Source organism: Rhipicephalus sanguineus, chromosome 3 (assembly GCF_013339695.2).
Source record: "Rhipicephalus sanguineus isolate Rsan-2018 chromosome 3, BIME_Rsan_1.4, whole genome shotgun sequence".
Taxonomy (NCBI): Eukaryota; Metazoa; Arthropoda; class Arachnida; order Ixodida; family Ixodidae; genus Rhipicephalus; species Rhipicephalus sanguineus.
This window is the reverse complement of record NC_051178.1, coordinates 180,976,480-180,995,063: the sequence shown is the minus strand read 5'-3', so window position 1 is coordinate 180,995,063 and position 18,584 is coordinate 180,976,480. Positions and strand designations below refer to the sequence as shown.

Genomic DNA, 18,584 nt, shown 5'->3' with positions numbered 1-18,584 from the left:
TTAGAAAGATTACCTGCACGATGGGAAGCAAGGGAGTTGTGTTGATAATAGCACTACAACTGTTTTGTTATAGTTTGCTTTTTAATTTGACAGTGGATCCACTTAATCTATTTTTTGTTGTTGGCCATAGACCATATTCAGTTTGAACAATCTGGCTGTGCAATGAACGATGGACTTTGCAGCAGTGATGAATGACAGCTTGGCAACGCGAAGTGTTCTCTACCCGTGGAAACAGTGGTTGCTGTTTTTTCTGCTCTGTGTAAAGTATTTGTTTTATTTTTTTCAGGCTTTCCACTTTGATATAACCCCTCGGTTTCATAATACTATAATTCCAGTTACCTACTGATGTCACTCTATATTGTTATTTACTAAACCTACAGAAAATCCCAACCTCAATGAATGTTAGGGGGCGAATACAGTGTTACTGACTAGTACATGACTGGATTCAGGCACAAAATTTCAGTCCCTCTATTCTTGCACAGGAAAGCGTCCTGAAAAGATAGCCAAGATGTGGGAAAACATGGCTGCAGAGTGTTGCTTCAGAGAGCCTGTGGTGCTGGTTTTTGATGACTTGGATACGCTGGCTGGTGCTGTAGCAGGGCCTGAACAAGAGAAGAGTCCTGACGCCCTTTACTTCAACAAGGTAGCTGATGGTGAGTCTTTCCCTTACTGATACCCGACACACAAATAAACCGAAAGAGGAACAAGGCTTCAAGAACTGAAAGCAATCTGTTAATTTTACAGAGCTTGCATTTGAAAAGTCATGCAGTAGCCTGGCAGTGGAGAGAACACTAACATAGTTGGTGGTAATTGTATTACTGTATTTACTCGAATCTAGGCCGGCCCCGATTCTAAGCCGACCCCCGAAATTCGCAAGGCCAGAAAAAAGAAAAAGAAAACTTAATCATTGTACTCAAATCTAAGCCGACCCCCACCCACTTTCACACATCGTTTTTTTTTTTTTAAATATTGGCTTAAATTCGAGTAAATATGGTAAGTGCCATGGCTTATATACAGCAATTGCCATGACTGTCACGACACATTCTAAATGAACTTGGGTCTTGGGTTCGGAAAAATCACGTAAATATTGAGTTCGAATGAAGCCATACTATAAGTTTTTCATGTTTCCTTCAGCTGAGCTTGCGTTCAGGATGTAGTGCATTTTAAGTATACTTGTTTAATTTCTGTGTGCATCTTTTTAATGTAAACCATTATATTGTGTCACAACCATTCAGTGATCTCATCATGTATATAAGATTTGTGGATTGCTACGGCTTGATATGGCCGGCTTGTATAATTGCGTTATGAGCAGGAGCTTACGATGGGCTATAGGGCATTTAACTTCTATTTTTTTTCTGTATGCAAACAGGAAATATTGATTCAATTATTCAGTACACGTTAACTCTTTGAGGGTCGAATTTTTTCGCCAGATGCGACACCCAGGGTAGCCTTTTTTATCGCTCATATAAATTCTTCAGACAAATCAATTTCAGAAAAAAATTGTAATTTTTTTAGGGTGACCGTAAAGTGATGAAAAAATTGTGTTGTTACATACGCGTGATTTATTCATGAGTAACAGCAAGATAGATTCTCAAGAAGCTTATGTGACTGTTAAAAATTGATGCATCGCATTAAACATAGTCCAGAGACGTACAAAAATAAGCGCATGAAGTGTCGTCCAATGGAAATACGAAAGGCGAAAAGTCTGCTTTGATCCAGTCAGCATAGTCTCGCCGCGCACGCTTTTGATATGTCGCTCGTTCATCAACATCTGAGTCATAACTCGAAAGTAACTCTTCGTCTGATGGGCTGACATCCAATGAATCAGATTCTGATTTGGCAGTCGAGCGGCAATTCCTCCGAGTGTCCCCTCGACTGCCGTATCAGAATCACTTGCAGCAGAGCAACCGGCGTGCACTTCCATAGCGCAAGCAAACTGTGCGGGCGAGCGCACTGAAGAAAATTGTATGGTTGTGACCATGTCCGGAGAGTAAAAACAAGTGAAACCTGTAATAATTCTTTGTCATATCGCCAATGAGACGGGAGCGGTTTTTTTGAGTCCCTAAAACAAGAAACGCAACCGGAGTGGCATCGTTTCTATAAGTCAGCGCTCAGATGAAAACAGGCGTAATCGCGCTCCAAGGGGCAATAAACAAGAGAGTAACAAAACGGTCACCTTTTGAGATATTCTAAAGCAGATAGCCATCAGTTCTGCGGGCGCAAGAAGCGGGAACCACCCAATGGATGAAACCGAAACTAGGCACCGTGCGCGAACGGATGTGTAAGTGATAGCCGGCGCACCGTTGTAGTAAAGCATAAAGAAAGAACAGAGAAACATCACCGCAAGAAAAAAAATTCATGTCTTCCTGCAATGTGGCAGCACATGCCAAGAAAGAGAAATGATCAAAAAAGGCGCGCTTTTTAAACATACAAGCGATGACGTACATGTACGTCGTTGACCATCTTGAAGGTGTTCGCGGAGGACGTACATGTACGACATTGACTCTGAAAGGGCTAAAGAACTCCAGGTTGCCGAAATTATCCAGAGCCCTCCACCATGGCATCTCTTATAGCCAGAGTCACTTTCAAATTCAAATTCAAATTCTTTATTTCTGTATTGTGGAGGTACAGACAGTGGAGGTGCAGAAAAGGCTGTCAGAAACAGCTTGACAGAACCGCGGCAGCCTTTTGCTTGGCAGTGGCTTCACAGCAAGGCTTATAAAACAACAGTTTTGACAGAGTGTAATAATTATACAATAATAGACAAATACAAAGGAGAAACAAAAAGAGATTATACAATGCATAGGTACTATTCACATTGGATACACACAGTTATGGCTGCAAAAAAAAAAAAGTGTACATGTTAACGTACATAGCACGCAAAGCACTGTTTGACGAAGTGAAGAAATTGAAACTATTATGTAGATACGAATTTAAAAGGGAAGGAAGAGTGAATGGCAGGAATTCTCTACCTGAATTTATTCTGGGTGTCGGCACAATCCAAGTCTCTGCATGCCTTGTCATATATGCTGCTTCTCGGGCATGCAAATCAGCAAGGTACCGTAAGTGATTTATGTTTTTCCGAGTCTTGAGTTTAAACCTGACACTCAAGCGGTATTTGTACAAGTTCTGGATTTTTAGTATGCTACTTTGCAAAAAGAGATCTGCACTCGGTGAGCCCCAGAGAACATGACGAAGGAAACTGATGAAGGAATCTCTTTTGTAAAATGTAGATATGTTAAAGACAGCCAGGAGTAGCTGGGCCCCAGACAAAGCAGCAATAGTTCAAATAGGAGTAAAAAAGGGAATTGTACAGTAGTCATTTTATTGGTTTTGGAAGAATGTATTTGAGCGTGCTTACGAACCCAGTTATTTGAGCCAGTTTCGTTGAAATGTGGTCCATGTGCTGTTCCCAAGAGATAGAGGAGGAATATACCACTCCAAGGCACTTAAATTGTTCAACCTCGTCTATACGTCGTGAGTTCAGCTTAATGTTGAAGGAAAAAGGAAATGGTTTATTTTTGGGGCGGAATATGACACCTTGTGTTTTCTGCTCATTAATACCCATGCACTTGGATTCTGACCATTTTTGTAGCTCACTCATGGTGTCATTGCAATCCCGAACAATGAGATCAAGATTATTTCCAGTAAAAAATATGCTAGTATCATTGGCATGGATGATAAATTTAGCAGTGGTGTTAATATTGCAAATGTTGTTAAGATACATATTAAAGAGCAATGGTCCTAATATACTGCCCTGTGGAACGCCAGAAGTAACAGATTTTAGTTCATATTTTATGTTGTCTATGCAAACAGCCTGTTTTCTATGCGATAGATATGATTTCAGGAGTGTTAAACCCAGAAACATTTATATATTCTGTATGCCGTAGGGCAAACTTCTGAAAAAAGAAAACAGAAACCGACCGACCGATCGAAATTCATTTATTCGGTATTGCAACAGCTGTATTCGGTATTGGCATCCACCTGCATCCCTTCGAATGGACCTCTCAAGACACTGCAGGTGTGAGTTTTGTCAAACGCAATGAGACGTATGTTTTTGTATTATATTAACCACATTCTTTCATAAACGTAGGAACTAAACCTGCTTGGGACTATTGGCTTGTGTCATGGCTGTGATGATTGTGCATTATACAGCCGGCACTGTGTCATGTGTACGTGCCACAGCCATTAACATGTGCATATATTCTCTGCTTACAGCATTCTTCAACACGCTTGCCGCACTGAGGGACTCGTGCACCAGAGTGGCTGTCATCGTCACAGGTCGCTCGAGAGAGGCCTTTAACACTCGTCTCACTGCGAGCCATGGACAGCATGTGTTCTACACAGTGCTTGCCATCCCACCTCCAAACAAGGTATGCATATCAATCGATCAATCAATCGGTCGGTCATAACAAAATAGAATGGAGTGCATCATATTTACACAGTTGGGACCCCAGAGCTCAACATGAGTTGTGGAAGGGCTAACATTTTTGGAAAGCAAACGCTGTTTGCTAGCATTTAAATATTGCTCTGTGTCAAGGGTTTCTAAACGGGCCGCTTGTGGCCCCACACACCATTCTCTAGTGGCCCGTGTCTTCACAAGGAATACTAAACTGCTGTGACTTTGCTGAATGATATTGGCATTATTTTCTCGCCTATTGCGATTAATAATGCTTTGTTCGGGTAAGCTAGAGAGACGGGACTGGGTCTGAAACATTGTTTTCGTGAGGCACACCATGTGGTCACTATGTGGTGAAACATCACTGTAGAACAAAAGCTATTTCAGAATTTTAGTCATTCTGGAGATCAGTATCCATATGTTTCTCAAAACCTGATGTCAAAACCCCTTCAGATATTAGCCATATATCAGGTATGGGAAAGGAGTCCTTTTAGCACTATGAGGGTCGAATTTTTTTTGCGAAATCCAGTTTAAAAATGTGTAATTTTTTATTGCTGAAATAAATTCTTTACACGAATCTATTTAAGAAAAAAATTGTCTAAAATTTTTTTCGTGACCGTAAAGTCACAAAAAAAATCATTTTTGTTGTTACACACACATCGTTTATTCGTAGTAAAATAAAAAAAATTAAAAAAATAAACTTAGCAGTTTTTTATAAATAAAAGTTATGCATTGTATTAAACATAGCTCACAGTCATACAAAAATAAGTGCACCAGAGTACTTTTCCCGTTAAAAATGTTCGTGCTCTAACACTAAAAACTTTTCAACGTGTGATAGTCTTTGAAGCATGTCTCGCCGTGCACGCTTTTCAGATGTCGCTCCTTGATCGTCATCGGAGTCTGAACTCGTCAAAAAATCCTCGTCTGACAAACTGAAATCCAATGAATCAAATTCTGATTCGGCACTTGGGGAATAGTCTGCATCGGAAGAATCACTGCTCGACTCACCGGCAGCAGAGCAACTGGTGCGCGCTTCCATAGCGTAAGCGAACTGCGTCAGTGAGCGCCCGGAAGAAAACTCTATGGTTGTGCGCCCATCCGGAAAGCAAAATGAGTGAAAAAGCTACATTTATCCTTCGTCTTATCGCCAACAAGACGTAGTAAGTTTTTCCGAGACCCCAAAACAGGAAACGCAATCACGGCAGCGTCGTTTGTGTAATTGAGCGCCGCACGGAAACAGATGTAATCGCGCCCCGGGGAGCAATAAACGAGAGAGTAACAAGCGGTCACCCTTTGAGAGATTAGAAACCAAACAGCCATCAGCTTTGCGGGCGCAAAAAGCGGAAATCACCCAAAGAACGAAACCGAAACCAGCCAGGCCGCGTGCGCGCGTTCTGACGCGCAACTGAAAGCCGCAGTGCCGCTTTGGAAAAAAAAAAAAAAAAGAAGAAGAAGAAAAGAGACGGAGGTGCATCGGCTCATTAAAAAAATTCCACGTATTCAAGAAGCGTGGCAGCACATTCTAAGCAAGAGAAATGATCGAGGAAGGGTCGCGCGTTCGAAACCAACCACTCCGTGGGCGCGTTCAGTTGCGCAAGCGATAGCTGGCGCCCTTTTGCGAAGCATAAAAAAGGCAACAACGGAGAGACGTCGGCGCATGAAAAAAATTCCACGTATTCCCGAAGCGTGGCAGCACATGCAAAGCAAGAGAAATGATCGAAAAAGGCGCGCACTTTAAACCAGCTGCACCGCGAACGCGCTCGGATGGGCAAGTGATAGCCGCCGCGCCGTTTTGGGAAGCAAAAAAAAATACAACGGAGTACATTACAAAATATGTAATGGCCAAGCAGACGCTGCAACAAAGGTAGCAGTAAAGGCTATAAAGTCTGTCCCTAACACCTATCAAGGTGCCTTCAGAACTATGTCGCTGCTATCCATGATCGTGTCTACCGCGGTTTTGGCCACTGTGGTTGCGGCAAACAACATTGCTTTGACTCGGTGAGCGTTGGATGCGCATGCACTTTTGGAGTTTTGCCTTTGCCATACATGATCGTGTCAATAGCGACCGTGGCTTCGTCCAAAGTGGTTGTGGCAAACAATAAGCACAGATAAGCGCAGACTGAGAAGAAAAAGGAGATCGCTTTCGCCTTCGAGTTGTCTTAGGCGAATGCATAAGGGACCCTGTGTGTTTTTGCTTTAGAATTCCTGTTTTTGCTCTGCCATGCGCTAAAGTTTAGGAACTATACTATTAAAACATTTCGGATGTTATGTTTCGATAATAAAAGCCAGCAGCCTTCATGAATTTTGATGCCCAGGCCCCGGTGATCTTCAAGTGCATCCTCGGCATTCCCGTTTCCGAAGTGAACATACAAGCTTTTTGCATGGCCATTTCACTTGCCACCAGGAGACTCCGATCACGTAGTTCAGTCACGTATGCCACAAGCTCCAGAAAACATCCCTACTTTAGCCTGCAAAAACCTCGGCACTTGGCGTTGCATGCGAAAATCTGGTCATGCTGCAGCCGCCACTACCACGCCACTTGTTAAGAAGCTCCTAACTCATGTCCTGCCACATGAAAAAAAAGAAAGGTTGGGACAGGACAGAGCACTAGTGCTCTGTCCTCTCCTGAGCTGTTAGCTTTTTCGGCATGGAGAACAGCAGCTCTCTTGAATGCTGCTGTGAACCAGCGACAAAATATATTTGGGCCGGGAGCACTCATGACAATGAAGCACAAAGATCAAGCACAACAGTAGCACACTGAAGTAAAAAAGACACATCAAAAAGCCAAAATGAGAAGCTCTTCCAATGATTGCTAGTACGCCCTGAGCTAATCTTTAAGCCGCCGTTCCCCCTCTGAAGTGCCACTGCTGATTGAAACAGCAGCTCTTCCATCAATGACCAACACTCCACATATGGCGTGTGCTGCTCTTATGGGAGTGTCTATTGTTGATAGAACAGCCGCTGTTCCAATCAGCAGTGGTGCTGCTGACGATGAACTAATGGAAAAATTCATAAACACAGTGTGTTGCTGTGAGCCAGTGTTTTGACCAGTGTTCTCGTCTTCCTCAAGGCTGCAACTGGCAAGACAAGACTGCTTGTCGAAACGTTGACTCCAGCAACACCCCGTGTTCATGAATTTTTGCCATCTTCCCTTGGACTTCTACCTTGACGATGAGCTGCGACTCGGTAAAACTTGAGAGAGAGAAAAAATGTTTTTTTTTTTCTTCAGAACAAGTGTACGAAATAATTGTATGCTATGGGTAGAGACGGAAAGCAAATTTAAGTTGTAAACACGCCTGACCATCCCTCATTGCTCATTTGTCTTGACGTTACTGGCGGTAGACATTTCGATTTCAAATGGAAGTCAACCTCGCAACTTTGCATTTCAAGTTTAAATAAAATAGGCTTAGGTGGAAAGTAATCTTCATTGGCTACTTGGCATAAATTTTGCAGGCGGAGCGCGAGGAGATTCTCAGGTGTCTGGTGAGCATGAGGCCACACCTCAGCAACAGTCAGTTTGACTACAGCAAGGTGGCCCACCAGACAGAAGGCTGCTATGCTAAAGACCTTGCAGCCATACTGGACAGAGCGACGCATGCCTTTTACGCAGACACAGCAGGGGACACCACATCCACGACAGCCATGAATGGTGAGCAACCCTTTTGAATGTTAGCATTAAGCATCTTCTTCCCTACATACGAAGCTATAGAGAAATAGAATGGTGCTGTAGTGGACTGCCAATGCAGATGGAACTAACCAATTTAAACACAAGGCAGCCATGACATGTTTCAAGTCTTTCAACCTCTTCCGATGTTTTCTGGTGCACGCAGCACAAAAGGCACAACCTACGAGATCTGAGGGAGTGGTCCCTTGGGCTTCAATCAGTGGCAGTCTTAATGCTAGAAGGATAATGATGATGGTGGCGACTACTAGTGCATTGCATGCCACCTGTCGCTTAGCTGGGGAAGTGATTGCTAGTGGTGAAAGACAGCCACAACAACACACAGTTGAAGTTATTTGTGGTGGATTCTATTTGTGAATTAACCAGCTTTTTAATTGTACAAGGGGTTCCACACAGCTTGGCTGAACCATTCTACTTAGCTTGAAATATATAAAAATTCGAATTCATGAGGTTTGAAGTTATGCACTTTTATTTTACCAGGAAACGATGCAGCTATGTGGTTTCCTGGTAACATCGTCCATATTGCGAGATTTCATTCTGGCCACAACACTCGTTTAACCATTTTTCTTGGGTATATGAGCATGCGTCGTAGTGAGAGAAGTACTAGAATTCTGTAGTCTTCCACAAACTTCCCTTCAATGCTCTCTCTTCCATGCCTAAGTCACTGTGGCTGCCTTTGACAGTTGGCTGATACTGGCCGAGGAATTCTTCTGCGCCCACTCAGCATTTATACATTAGATGCACTAGGTATATGACAATGAAGACAGCAGTGGTCCTAAATATCTTGGTTAGTGCCCTCTATACATGAAGCATGATAATGTGCCAAGCCACAGCTTCAAAAAACCTTAGCATCGTTGGAAAAGTCCTTATCATGCCCTTCCACCAGCTTTTGAATTTGTGAGGTAGCAAGACTTCTATGTGTCAGGGTTTGCACGTTCATTAGTTGTGATATGACCATGCCACATCTAGAGTCATTCTGCTAAACTTAATTGGTGCAGCAAGTAGATTTTTATATGGAGGTCTATCTGTAGGGCATGGTCCACGTGGTGGCTTATGCTTTTTGCTTCACTGATTAACTCTGGGGTCATTGAATTGATGCATTATCATGTACGGTGGAAGCAAGGGTTCTTGTGATGCAGTATGAATGTGTAGTATCGCCCCCTAGCAAAATGTCAGTGCACACCGGTGATGCAAAAAGTACTGGCTGCCATGCAGCCCAATTAGTATCGCATCTCATTTTCTGTGTAGTACAAATAGAAGCTTTCTTATTATTGTCTATGTTGGAATCTTTTTTTTTACTTAATGTGTTCTTTCGGTGCATCTGTGCAGATACACATGTAGATAAAGGCTGTTTTCTTGCCATACCTGGAGTTCTTCACCACTGTTTTGTTCTTAACGTCCCAAGTCATAGAGATGATGACGCTACAGGCTTGGACAAAATGTTGCCACATGCGTCATAGTTAATTTATTTTGCTATTGTGTTACATGTGCAATTATTGTAATGATACCATTTGTATCGATATAAATTGATACAATCAGGTTATCTTTCATCTGAACAACTACACATTTTTAGGGTATCTTTGTAATGTATGTCATGATTATACAGTTTGATCTCAACACTTCAAGTTAGGGTCTAGTCATAGCCTGCAAATATAGTTTGATAGTTCTGTGGCAATGCTCCTTGATGCGTTAGATATTGAACTGTGTGCTAGCATGTTTGCCTAAGTGACCACCCGTGCCTGCTTCTCTTTCTTTAACAACAAAAAGGTTTAGAAAGAGAGATCATTCTCTTGGACGACCACTTTGAGTCCGTCTTGGAAGAGTACTGTCCAACGTCCCTCAGAGGCCTGAACCTGAGGGCAGAGCACACCTTGCACTGGCGAGATGCTGGTGGCTTGGATGATGTGAAGAAAACACTGCAAGAGGTCTTCCTCTGGCCTACAAAGGTGAGCCAGTTCCCTTAAAATATGTTAAGTAACTGATTTTCATTGAGGCTGGGCTCTACAGTGCCTCTCTTAGCCCCATTCTTTTATCTCGATATATCTCACCTTTTCGTGGCCCCACAATGAGCTTTGTGTAGAGCTGTGCGAATAACAAAATTTTGAGTGCGAAGCGAATTAGAATATTAAAATGTAAGTGGGAATCGAATTGATTATTTTTCGAATAGTTGTCGAATATTTTTTTAATGCTTCGAAGCGAAATTGCAGAAAAAAAGTTGCAGAGGATCCCTAAGCATATTCTTATTAGATTGCAACATGAAAGCTTTTCTTTTAGCTAGGTTGGTGAAGCGCTGTTTCGTTGTCTTATCAAGAATGGCAGAGGCCGATTTGGTGCAACCCATCTGGTTTTGACAACACTTTACATGCGAAAGGAAAAGACACTATTTCCTCAACCTCTCCTCCTCCTTCAACTTCTGTGGCGACCCAACTGATGTTAATGAGAACTAACAGACAATAATGCCAAGGAAAGTATAGGAGATGTTATGTGTAATAATTGGAATATAAATGTGAAGAAAGTAAAGTGGACGAAAAGAAAACTTGCCGCCGGCAGGGACCGAACCTGCGACCTTCGAATAACGCGTCCGATGCTCTACCACTGAGCTACGGCGGCGGTCATCCCCCCGTCCACTTTATAGGGTATATATGTGCATTTTTAAACCTAGGAGTGTTAGTCAGCGCCGATCGCAGCCATGGCGGCGAGTGACCGCCACCGTAGCTCAGTGGTAGAGCATCGGACGCGTTATTCGAAGGTCGCAGGTTCGGTCCCTGCCGGCGGCAAGTTATCTTTTCGTCCACTTTACTTTCTTCACATTTATATTCCAATTATTACACATAACATCTCCTATACTTTCCTTGGCATTATTGTCTGTTAGTTCTCATTAATATTGTGTCTAACAAAGAAAAACGAGCCCTTAAAAGCCATCTTCTTTCCTTCATTCATAGCAAGGGTCTCGTTCTGGCAGACATGATGCCTTCAGGTAGTATGCGTGGGATTATTGGTCAGCTGCCAGCTCGTCAAAAGATCTCGTGCTACGTGATGCCAAAAAGGCAGAAAAAGAGTGTTCCACACTCGCCGCCATGGCTGCGATCGGCGCTGACTAACACTCCTAGGTTTAAATGCACATATATACCCTATAAAGTGGACGGGGGGATGACCGCCACCGTAGCTCAGTGGTAGAGCATCGGACGCGTTATTCGAAGGTCGCAGGTTCGGTCCCTGCCGGCGGCAAGTTATCTTTTCGTCCACTTTACTTTACTTCACATTTATATTCCAATTATTACACATAACATCTCCTATACTTTCCTTGGCAGTATTGTCTGTTAGTTCTCATTAATATTGTGTCTAACAAAAAAAAACGAGCCCTTAAAAGCCATCTTCTTTCCTTGACTCAACTGATGTGGCGGACAAGGGCACGCTCCTTTTGAGTCCGGAGTTCCTAATCTGCCCCATAGACGTCAATGCATAAGAACATCTGAAATTTGGGACGCTGAAACTCTTCGGTGTCCGATTTTTTGGAATTTCTGCCCAAATTTCAGGTCCGAAATAGCTTTAATAAAGCCCCCACCTCTGCCGCATCTATCATCTCGTAAGTTCAAACCAGCGCTTTTGTGAGTCTCTTTGCAGCCATAGCAGAGTCCGAAAGGCAGCTTTGCCGCAATGCCAGTGTGTGATGGGGTGAAGCATATCGAAATTTTGAAGGGGCCACTGTCACAGCGTGGCGCAGCGATGTCTTTACAGTTATTGCACTGGAAATGCACGAAGGCGTGATGGCGGCAGGCAGCAAACGCACCAAACCCTTAGGATAATCATCTTCAGCTAACTGCTCAGTAGTGCATGTGGCCTAGCACAGTGGTATGCGTATAACCTGAACGCGCTGCGCCACTGTTCATGCTGCTTCTTTGTGCGAGACCGCTAAGTGCGCCGCACAGATGCGTTGCCTTCACAAACGAAAGCAGCTCGCCATTGCTGTGCCCGCTGGAACGAAGTGGGCATCACAAACACTTTCATGACAAACAAGTGTATACGGTGCGGCAAGTGGCCCGACAGTGACGGCGTCAGCTTAGTTGGCAATATGCTGCACACAACTAGGAATGATCGGCTTCACGCAGCAGCGAATGTTGCGTATTGGCGGAGATTCAGCGATGCATGTACGCATCGTTTACATGCGCACACGCATCGGGGAAAGCCGGACGAGTCGTCCGCTCTTCCGCCACAGTGGTTGTGTTCCGCGTCATCGTTTTCAACGCTCCATGCGAGAGAGCCGTAATCTATTCCGCACTTTGCTGGTATCAGCGGTGCTCATCACGAGACGCAAATTTGCAATTGGTGGTTATCACGTAGTTAAGCGGGGTTCACGGCATGTACCGAATGTATTCGTGAGAGCCTGGGCGCGCCTGGTAAGTGTACTGGGAGACGTTAAAGAGGTACTGACAGAAATTTTGGCGTCGTGTTTTTTTGCTGCAATGTGTTGCTGGGGGCCTGTTAGTCATAACACGGCACATCGTTTGCTGCAGCGCGTGACAGATAATTAATTACAGGCTCCTCATTGCCGACCCGTGTCAGTTTTTGTTTCAAAAAAGACAACCCTCCGGCTGCGACTATCACCACCTAGTGGGTGCAGCGCTCGATCACGTCAGCACACAGAACTGTGATGCACTTCCACGCGGTTTGCGTCGTCAGCTCGCATTCCCACGCTTGCTGCACGTGCTGCTCGGGAAAGCAGTGTCGCCAAGCACAAAACTTTCAAACACAGTTCGCCACGGCCACGGACTCGCGAGCAGCCGCCGGGAAGTAGGCTGCTGGAGCGAACGCGACAAAAAAATGACGGCTATGACGTCATCATAACTTGTTGCAGCGGGGTCATGTGAGGGAAGTAAGGGGTCACTGAGGGTCAGCTTTGAGGGTGTCAATAGCGCGCGGGTGTCAAGTCGTTCACGCAAACTTCAAAATTCATTTGAAATATCTTCCAAGCTATATTCGCTGTTGATATTTTGCAGAGGATATGCGTGTGTTCATGGGAATCGATCCCGCAGGCTATCTCGGCTGCGAAATTTTGTGTCAGTACCCCTTTAAAGCTATTTCGGACGTGGCTGTGGTGATTTGACCGCTTCAGCATGATTTTGTTTTTCCAGACTGCCCGATTTTTCGGACGATTTTGCGGTCCCTAGAAAGTCTGAAAAATAGGATGTTGACTGTATTTATCTTCCAGGAGTTCGAATACTTCGAATAGTCAAATCCCGGTGTGAATCGAATCGAATAGCAAATGCTATTTGAAAAGTATTCGAAAGTTCAAATATTCACAGACCCCTAGTTTTATGTCATTATAAAACATGAAGGTAATGTCAACATGATGTTACATTTATATTTGATAAATGGCTTTTGCTGCTCTCCATTCTTTTAAAAGAGTGTGCTTGTTGAATTCCCTTTTTTTTATGTACGTGTGTTTATTATACTGGCGTGGATAAGAATTTTATTGGTTCGAAGAGCATCCTGATGATGCTGCGGCCTCCACCTTGCTGAATGGCGCTATCTTCATGGCCACCATTTTTAACGATGTCGGTTCCAGACATGTACGAAATGTCAAGAAAAACACAGCATTCGAGAGTTAACTGCATGCTGTATCCCTGCAGGTTGTACACGTTGACTTCTTTCCAAGTCTACTATAACTTGCGATGTGGGTTGTACATGATAAAACTTTTTAAATTGGAATGAAGGTTATATTCCAGTTTTCCCTTGAGGTGTGGCTTCATGGCAGCACAGTTTCCGCATTAAAGTATGGTTTTGCTGCTAGGCGGCCCATGCTGCCATGAAACCAACCTGTCTACAGGTATATTCGTTTCTTTCTAATAGTTCTAATGCTAAATTTGAACCAAGACAATTATTGAATATTATAACGTTTGGTCGATTACTGTAAAACTTCAAATACCGACCCAAGCTTAACATTTTGCAGTTGTTATCGTTTAAATTCTTTATGGTGTTTGACATCTTTATTACAGTACCCTGAGCTGTTTGCCAACAGTCCCATTCGTCCGCTGTCTGGCCTGCTGTTGTATGGAGCCCCTGGGACAGGCAAGACACTTCTTGCTGGCATAGTAGCTTCAGAATGTGCTGTCAACTTCATCAGCATAAAGGTAACTATAAACTGCAGTGTCCTGCGCTTAAGCTGCTGGTTTTTACTGGGCGGTGGCGGATGACTATGGCGCCAAAATTGGCTGTTGTGATCTCATAACAGTTTTCGCTGTAACAAGCTTCAGTGCCGACAATGCCCTCTCCACGCTGGCCTGCGTGACAGGCGCGCAAATGTCCTCTTGTGTTAATATAAACATCTCTGGTTGCCACTGTTTTCGTTTTTCGCACAACTTCAACATATCTTTGCTTTGGAATTCCTTCCTGAGGTACGCGCTAATACTGTACCCTGAGATATGCATAATTGCTCACGTTGCATGACCTCAGTTGTTCCGGATTGTCAAGATTTCTCGAGAACCGAAAAACAGTTAAAATCTCAGTTTCACTCCAGAACGAAATAATAGATAAAGTTTCGGTTACGTTTTCGTTCCAGTCAAAAATATCGTTTCTTTCGTTTTTCGTTTTGGTTTTCGTTCTGACCCTGTGTTCCGGCCACACGCATACTTCTGAAGCTTCCGGACCACGCTGCTCAATGCTGTCGCCCGACGATTTCAGTACCAAAGTGCATATCACCTGTCGCGACTTGGAAAAGTGTTTTAAACATCCGGACTTCTGCTCATTGGACACAATGGAATTTGGCTGGGGAATTTTATGAATTCATATCGGACTGAAATTCGTATCAGCCGGGTTCATGTCACCGAGGTTCTACTGTAGTCAGTGTGGGTGGAAGGGAAGAAAAGCTGCATGAGGAGACTAGACAGAGTTCATGCAAGCTGTCATAGATAGTATTTGGAGGAAGTGCAATGTCCAGAACTGCTCATAGGTTCTCATCTGTTCTCTTTGTTTCAGAAAGCAGTGCTAGCAATCCTGTATCTTTCTGCGGCTAACATGTGCAAGGTCTTATTTCCAAGATTTTGCTCGTAGGAAAAAAGTTTATTAATGTACTAACTATCTATCACTATATGCATTATAGTACCTGTAAGCAGCACTTGTTTGATATTTTGAGTTGGACGTAGTGAGTCCTGTAGAGCAGCTTGCTGGATTTCTTGGAAACTATGCCATCACAATCTGTTTTTGAAGATTCTAGTCAACGATGTGTAAACATTAGAGAATTTAATGTCCAGGAGTACGCGGCAGAGTAGGGTTGAAGTGTCTGTGACAAAATATTTTGCAGATTATATGCATTATGATATTGGGGTAGTTGTCGCTTTTCCGCCATATGCTAGTAAGTGTTGTTTTGGTTTGGATCAAGCTATGTAGGTACCATATTTTTTGCTTTCTTTTTGTAGGGGCCAGAGCTATTGTCAAAGTATATTGGTGCCAGTGAACAGGCTGTTAGGAATGTTTTCCAAAGGTGAGTGTCTCCACAAATGAATCTTGTAATTCCTACCCTCTGTTAATGCTCTTATTTCATTGTTGGGCTCTGTTGCAGAAAGTAGAAGCACGTTATGTTATGGCTGTGGTGTTTCTAAGTTGGCCTTTAGAGACAAAAACAACATACTGGGCAGGCAAGGTATAAATTTATTAGGAGCGCGTATGTGTTTTGTGTTTTCTTTTTCATCTTCCAAAAACTGTCACTGGAGGTACAAGTTAATATGCATGGGTGGATTATGGGCACAGAAGTGATCATTATACTAGCAGTGCTTGTCAGCGTTGTCATGTGTTCTTGCCTGAGCTGTGTAGTTGAATTGCCTTTGAAGAAACAGCAACTAGCAAGGGAAGCACAGTAGCGCCATGCTTTAATGTAACATTTATTTTTGTTTGCTTGTTCTTGCTCCAGTGCCAACACTTCGGTGCTGTCCTTTGATGTCCTATTGTTTGTCATGCCAACAGTTGCACTGGCTCCTACATCCATAAACCTCATTCCCAATTACAGTAAATAATGGTGCGGTTTTTACTGTGTAGTGTTAGATAAACCAACAACTTGTGGCAAACTTTCCTTATTCTTCTGGCGGGGTGCCAGTTCAGACATGAACTGGTAGGAGAGGCTAAAGAGTAAAAAGATGGAGTTGAAAAATGGAATAGATTTATTGAAGGGGCTCTTGAAGGGCTCAGGATAAAGCCTCAGTTTTTCTCAGCTGTGCCTGGTGGTTCCACAAACTCTGCTTACTAACAGAACATAACAAAGTAATCTACAGCCTTTTTACCGTTTTTTTTTTCTTTTCTCAGAGCTCATAGTGCGAAGCCCTGCATCATCTTTTTTGACGAATTTGACTCCATTGCACCGAGGTGAGTTACCATCATCATAATTACTACAGGCTGCCATGCTCTACCTACAGGTGTACAGTAAAACTTCATTAATTTGAAGTTACTGGGACTGCGAAAAATCTTTGAATTAAACGAGTTTTCATATTAATAGGACATACAAAAAAATGAGATGCAAGGAACATTGAACCACTGTAACTAGAGGTGCTGGTTTGCCGTGTCCTGTAACTTGCAGCTCGAAGGGTCATATTTTTCAGCAATACCCGCTCCCAATTTTGCCGCAAACCTAGGGAAACGACAGTCTTACGGAGCTACAAGGCAATGCCACATAACAATGTTGATGATTGAAAGGTGAACCACCCCAGCCTTGTTGCTGCCAGTACAAAAAAAGTCTGGTCGTACGCCTCGCGGACAGGTCAAATGTGCACCTGTGGAGGTATGCTTCACTGCAACACAGCAGTCACATGCAAGCAGCGTGTCACGTTCCTCGCAGCGCCAGTGCATCATGATGCGACCATTCGCACATTCTTTCTCGAAAAAAAGGAGAAAGTAATGAAGGCCGGTGTGATGGAATTGGCGATGTATGCTGGCTGGTTGGAGCTTTGAAATGATGTTTTCGAAGCAGCTGTAGCAGGCAAGCACTTCGCCAGCAGCTTCTGTGCACAAGTTACTCAAACAAATGCCATTCGGTGGTCCGCATACACAGTGTGAATTCCGTGACACCTGCCTTGATTATTTTTTCCTTTTCCCAGAAAGAATGGGCTAATGGTCACATCTTGATGCGCTCATGCTATAAGGAGCACAGGATGTGCTGTACACCGGTGAGGGCTATGTTGCAGTGAAGCAGGTCTTCTCCTCCGCAGGGAAGCATTTCAGCAGTGCGCAAAGCATACGTACTATGGACCGTAGATTTCGATTTTTTTTTCACTGGCAGCAACAAGGCAGGGGTGCTTAACCTATCAGTCATCAACATCACTGTGGGCCATTGCCTTGTGGCTCCATAGAGTCGTCGTATTCCTGTGTTTACAACGAATTCTAATTCATGAATTGCCACATAGCACCCAAAATCTTCCAATTAACCAGGCTTGTGCAGGCCACTACTTCAAATTATTCAGTCATATTTGCAGTAGGAAATAAGAGGACTGCAGATATTTCCTATTAGGGACGATATGGAAATAACAGTTTAAATTATCACGTTTTTACTGTAGTTAATGTCTTGGCACTCTGCACTTGCTGTTATTTCGTTACCTTGTTGGCATTTTATGAAAAGCGTGTATGTAATCTCAATGGAGGAATATTCTTGTTTGCAGGAGAGGTCACGACAGTACAGGGGTTACCGATCGTGTTGTTAATCAGCTGACTTACATTGCTTGATGGTGTGGAAACAAGCACTGGTAAGAGTTTTGGTCTTCTGTACTAATTTGTTTTAGATTTCTTTAGTTGTTTGCTAGAGGCCTGTGTACTGTGCGATGTCAGTGCACCTAAAAGAACACCAGATGGTCAAAATTTCCGGAGCCCTCTACTGCGGCGTGCCTCATAATCATATCGCAGTTTTAGCGCCTAAAACCCCAGATATTATTCGTTAGTTGTTGGCTCCTTTGTACACTGATATTTAGTAGACTGATGAAAGTTGCTCTGGGGTAGAAATGATACTGAAGCTGCACAGCTGGTAACAAGAGTTAGATTTGTCTGGCCATGAGCTGTGGTTGCTTGCCACTTATACAATATGTATGTTGACGTAAAGACATATTATCCCATTACCATTGATGATGGTAATCATGGCTTTCTGATTTGAGGTTTATTCGGAGCTGGCTTACTCAGAACATGTTATTGTCTCTTGAAAACTGCGTCAGTGTGTGCCTTAGGTATAAGAAGCCGAACAACAATTAAGTTTGGGGAACCATCTATTCATAAGTTAATCCATGTAAGTTCTTGAAGAACTAATAATAAAGTAGGCTTTCATCAAATTACTGAGCAGCTGCACTTGGCGCCAAAGAAAACAGATTAATCTTTTGTGGACAGTTACACAACAGCAAAATAAATGAATAACTGAGCTTTTCACATTGATATAACTAGAAAGATGTCGCATCAATCACAGTTGCCATAGCTGCATTGCAAGCATGTGTTATATCTGCAGGAAGCAAATGTAACAAAAGTTAATGGTTACTTCAT

At 43.3% G+C, this 18,584-nt stretch overlaps 1 protein-coding gene across 1 annotated transcript in view; it reads left to right on the top strand.

The window, feature by feature from the left end:
- Positions 1–18,584, top strand: part of LOC119387776 (peroxisome biogenesis factor 1-like) — a 70,498-nt gene that overhangs the window by 23,534 nt on the left and 28,380 nt on the right. Inside the window, 9 exon segments of the mRNA XM_037655287.2 lie at positions 483–653; positions 4,219–4,373; positions 7,853–8,048; positions 9,849–10,027; positions 14,078–14,212; positions 15,497–15,561; positions 16,377–16,436; positions 17,723–17,771; positions 17,773–17,806. Coding sequence (XP_037511215.1) covers positions 483–653; positions 4,219–4,373; positions 7,853–8,048; positions 9,849–10,027; positions 14,078–14,212; positions 15,497–15,561; positions 16,377–16,436; positions 17,723–17,771; positions 17,773–17,806 — 1,044 coding nt within the window.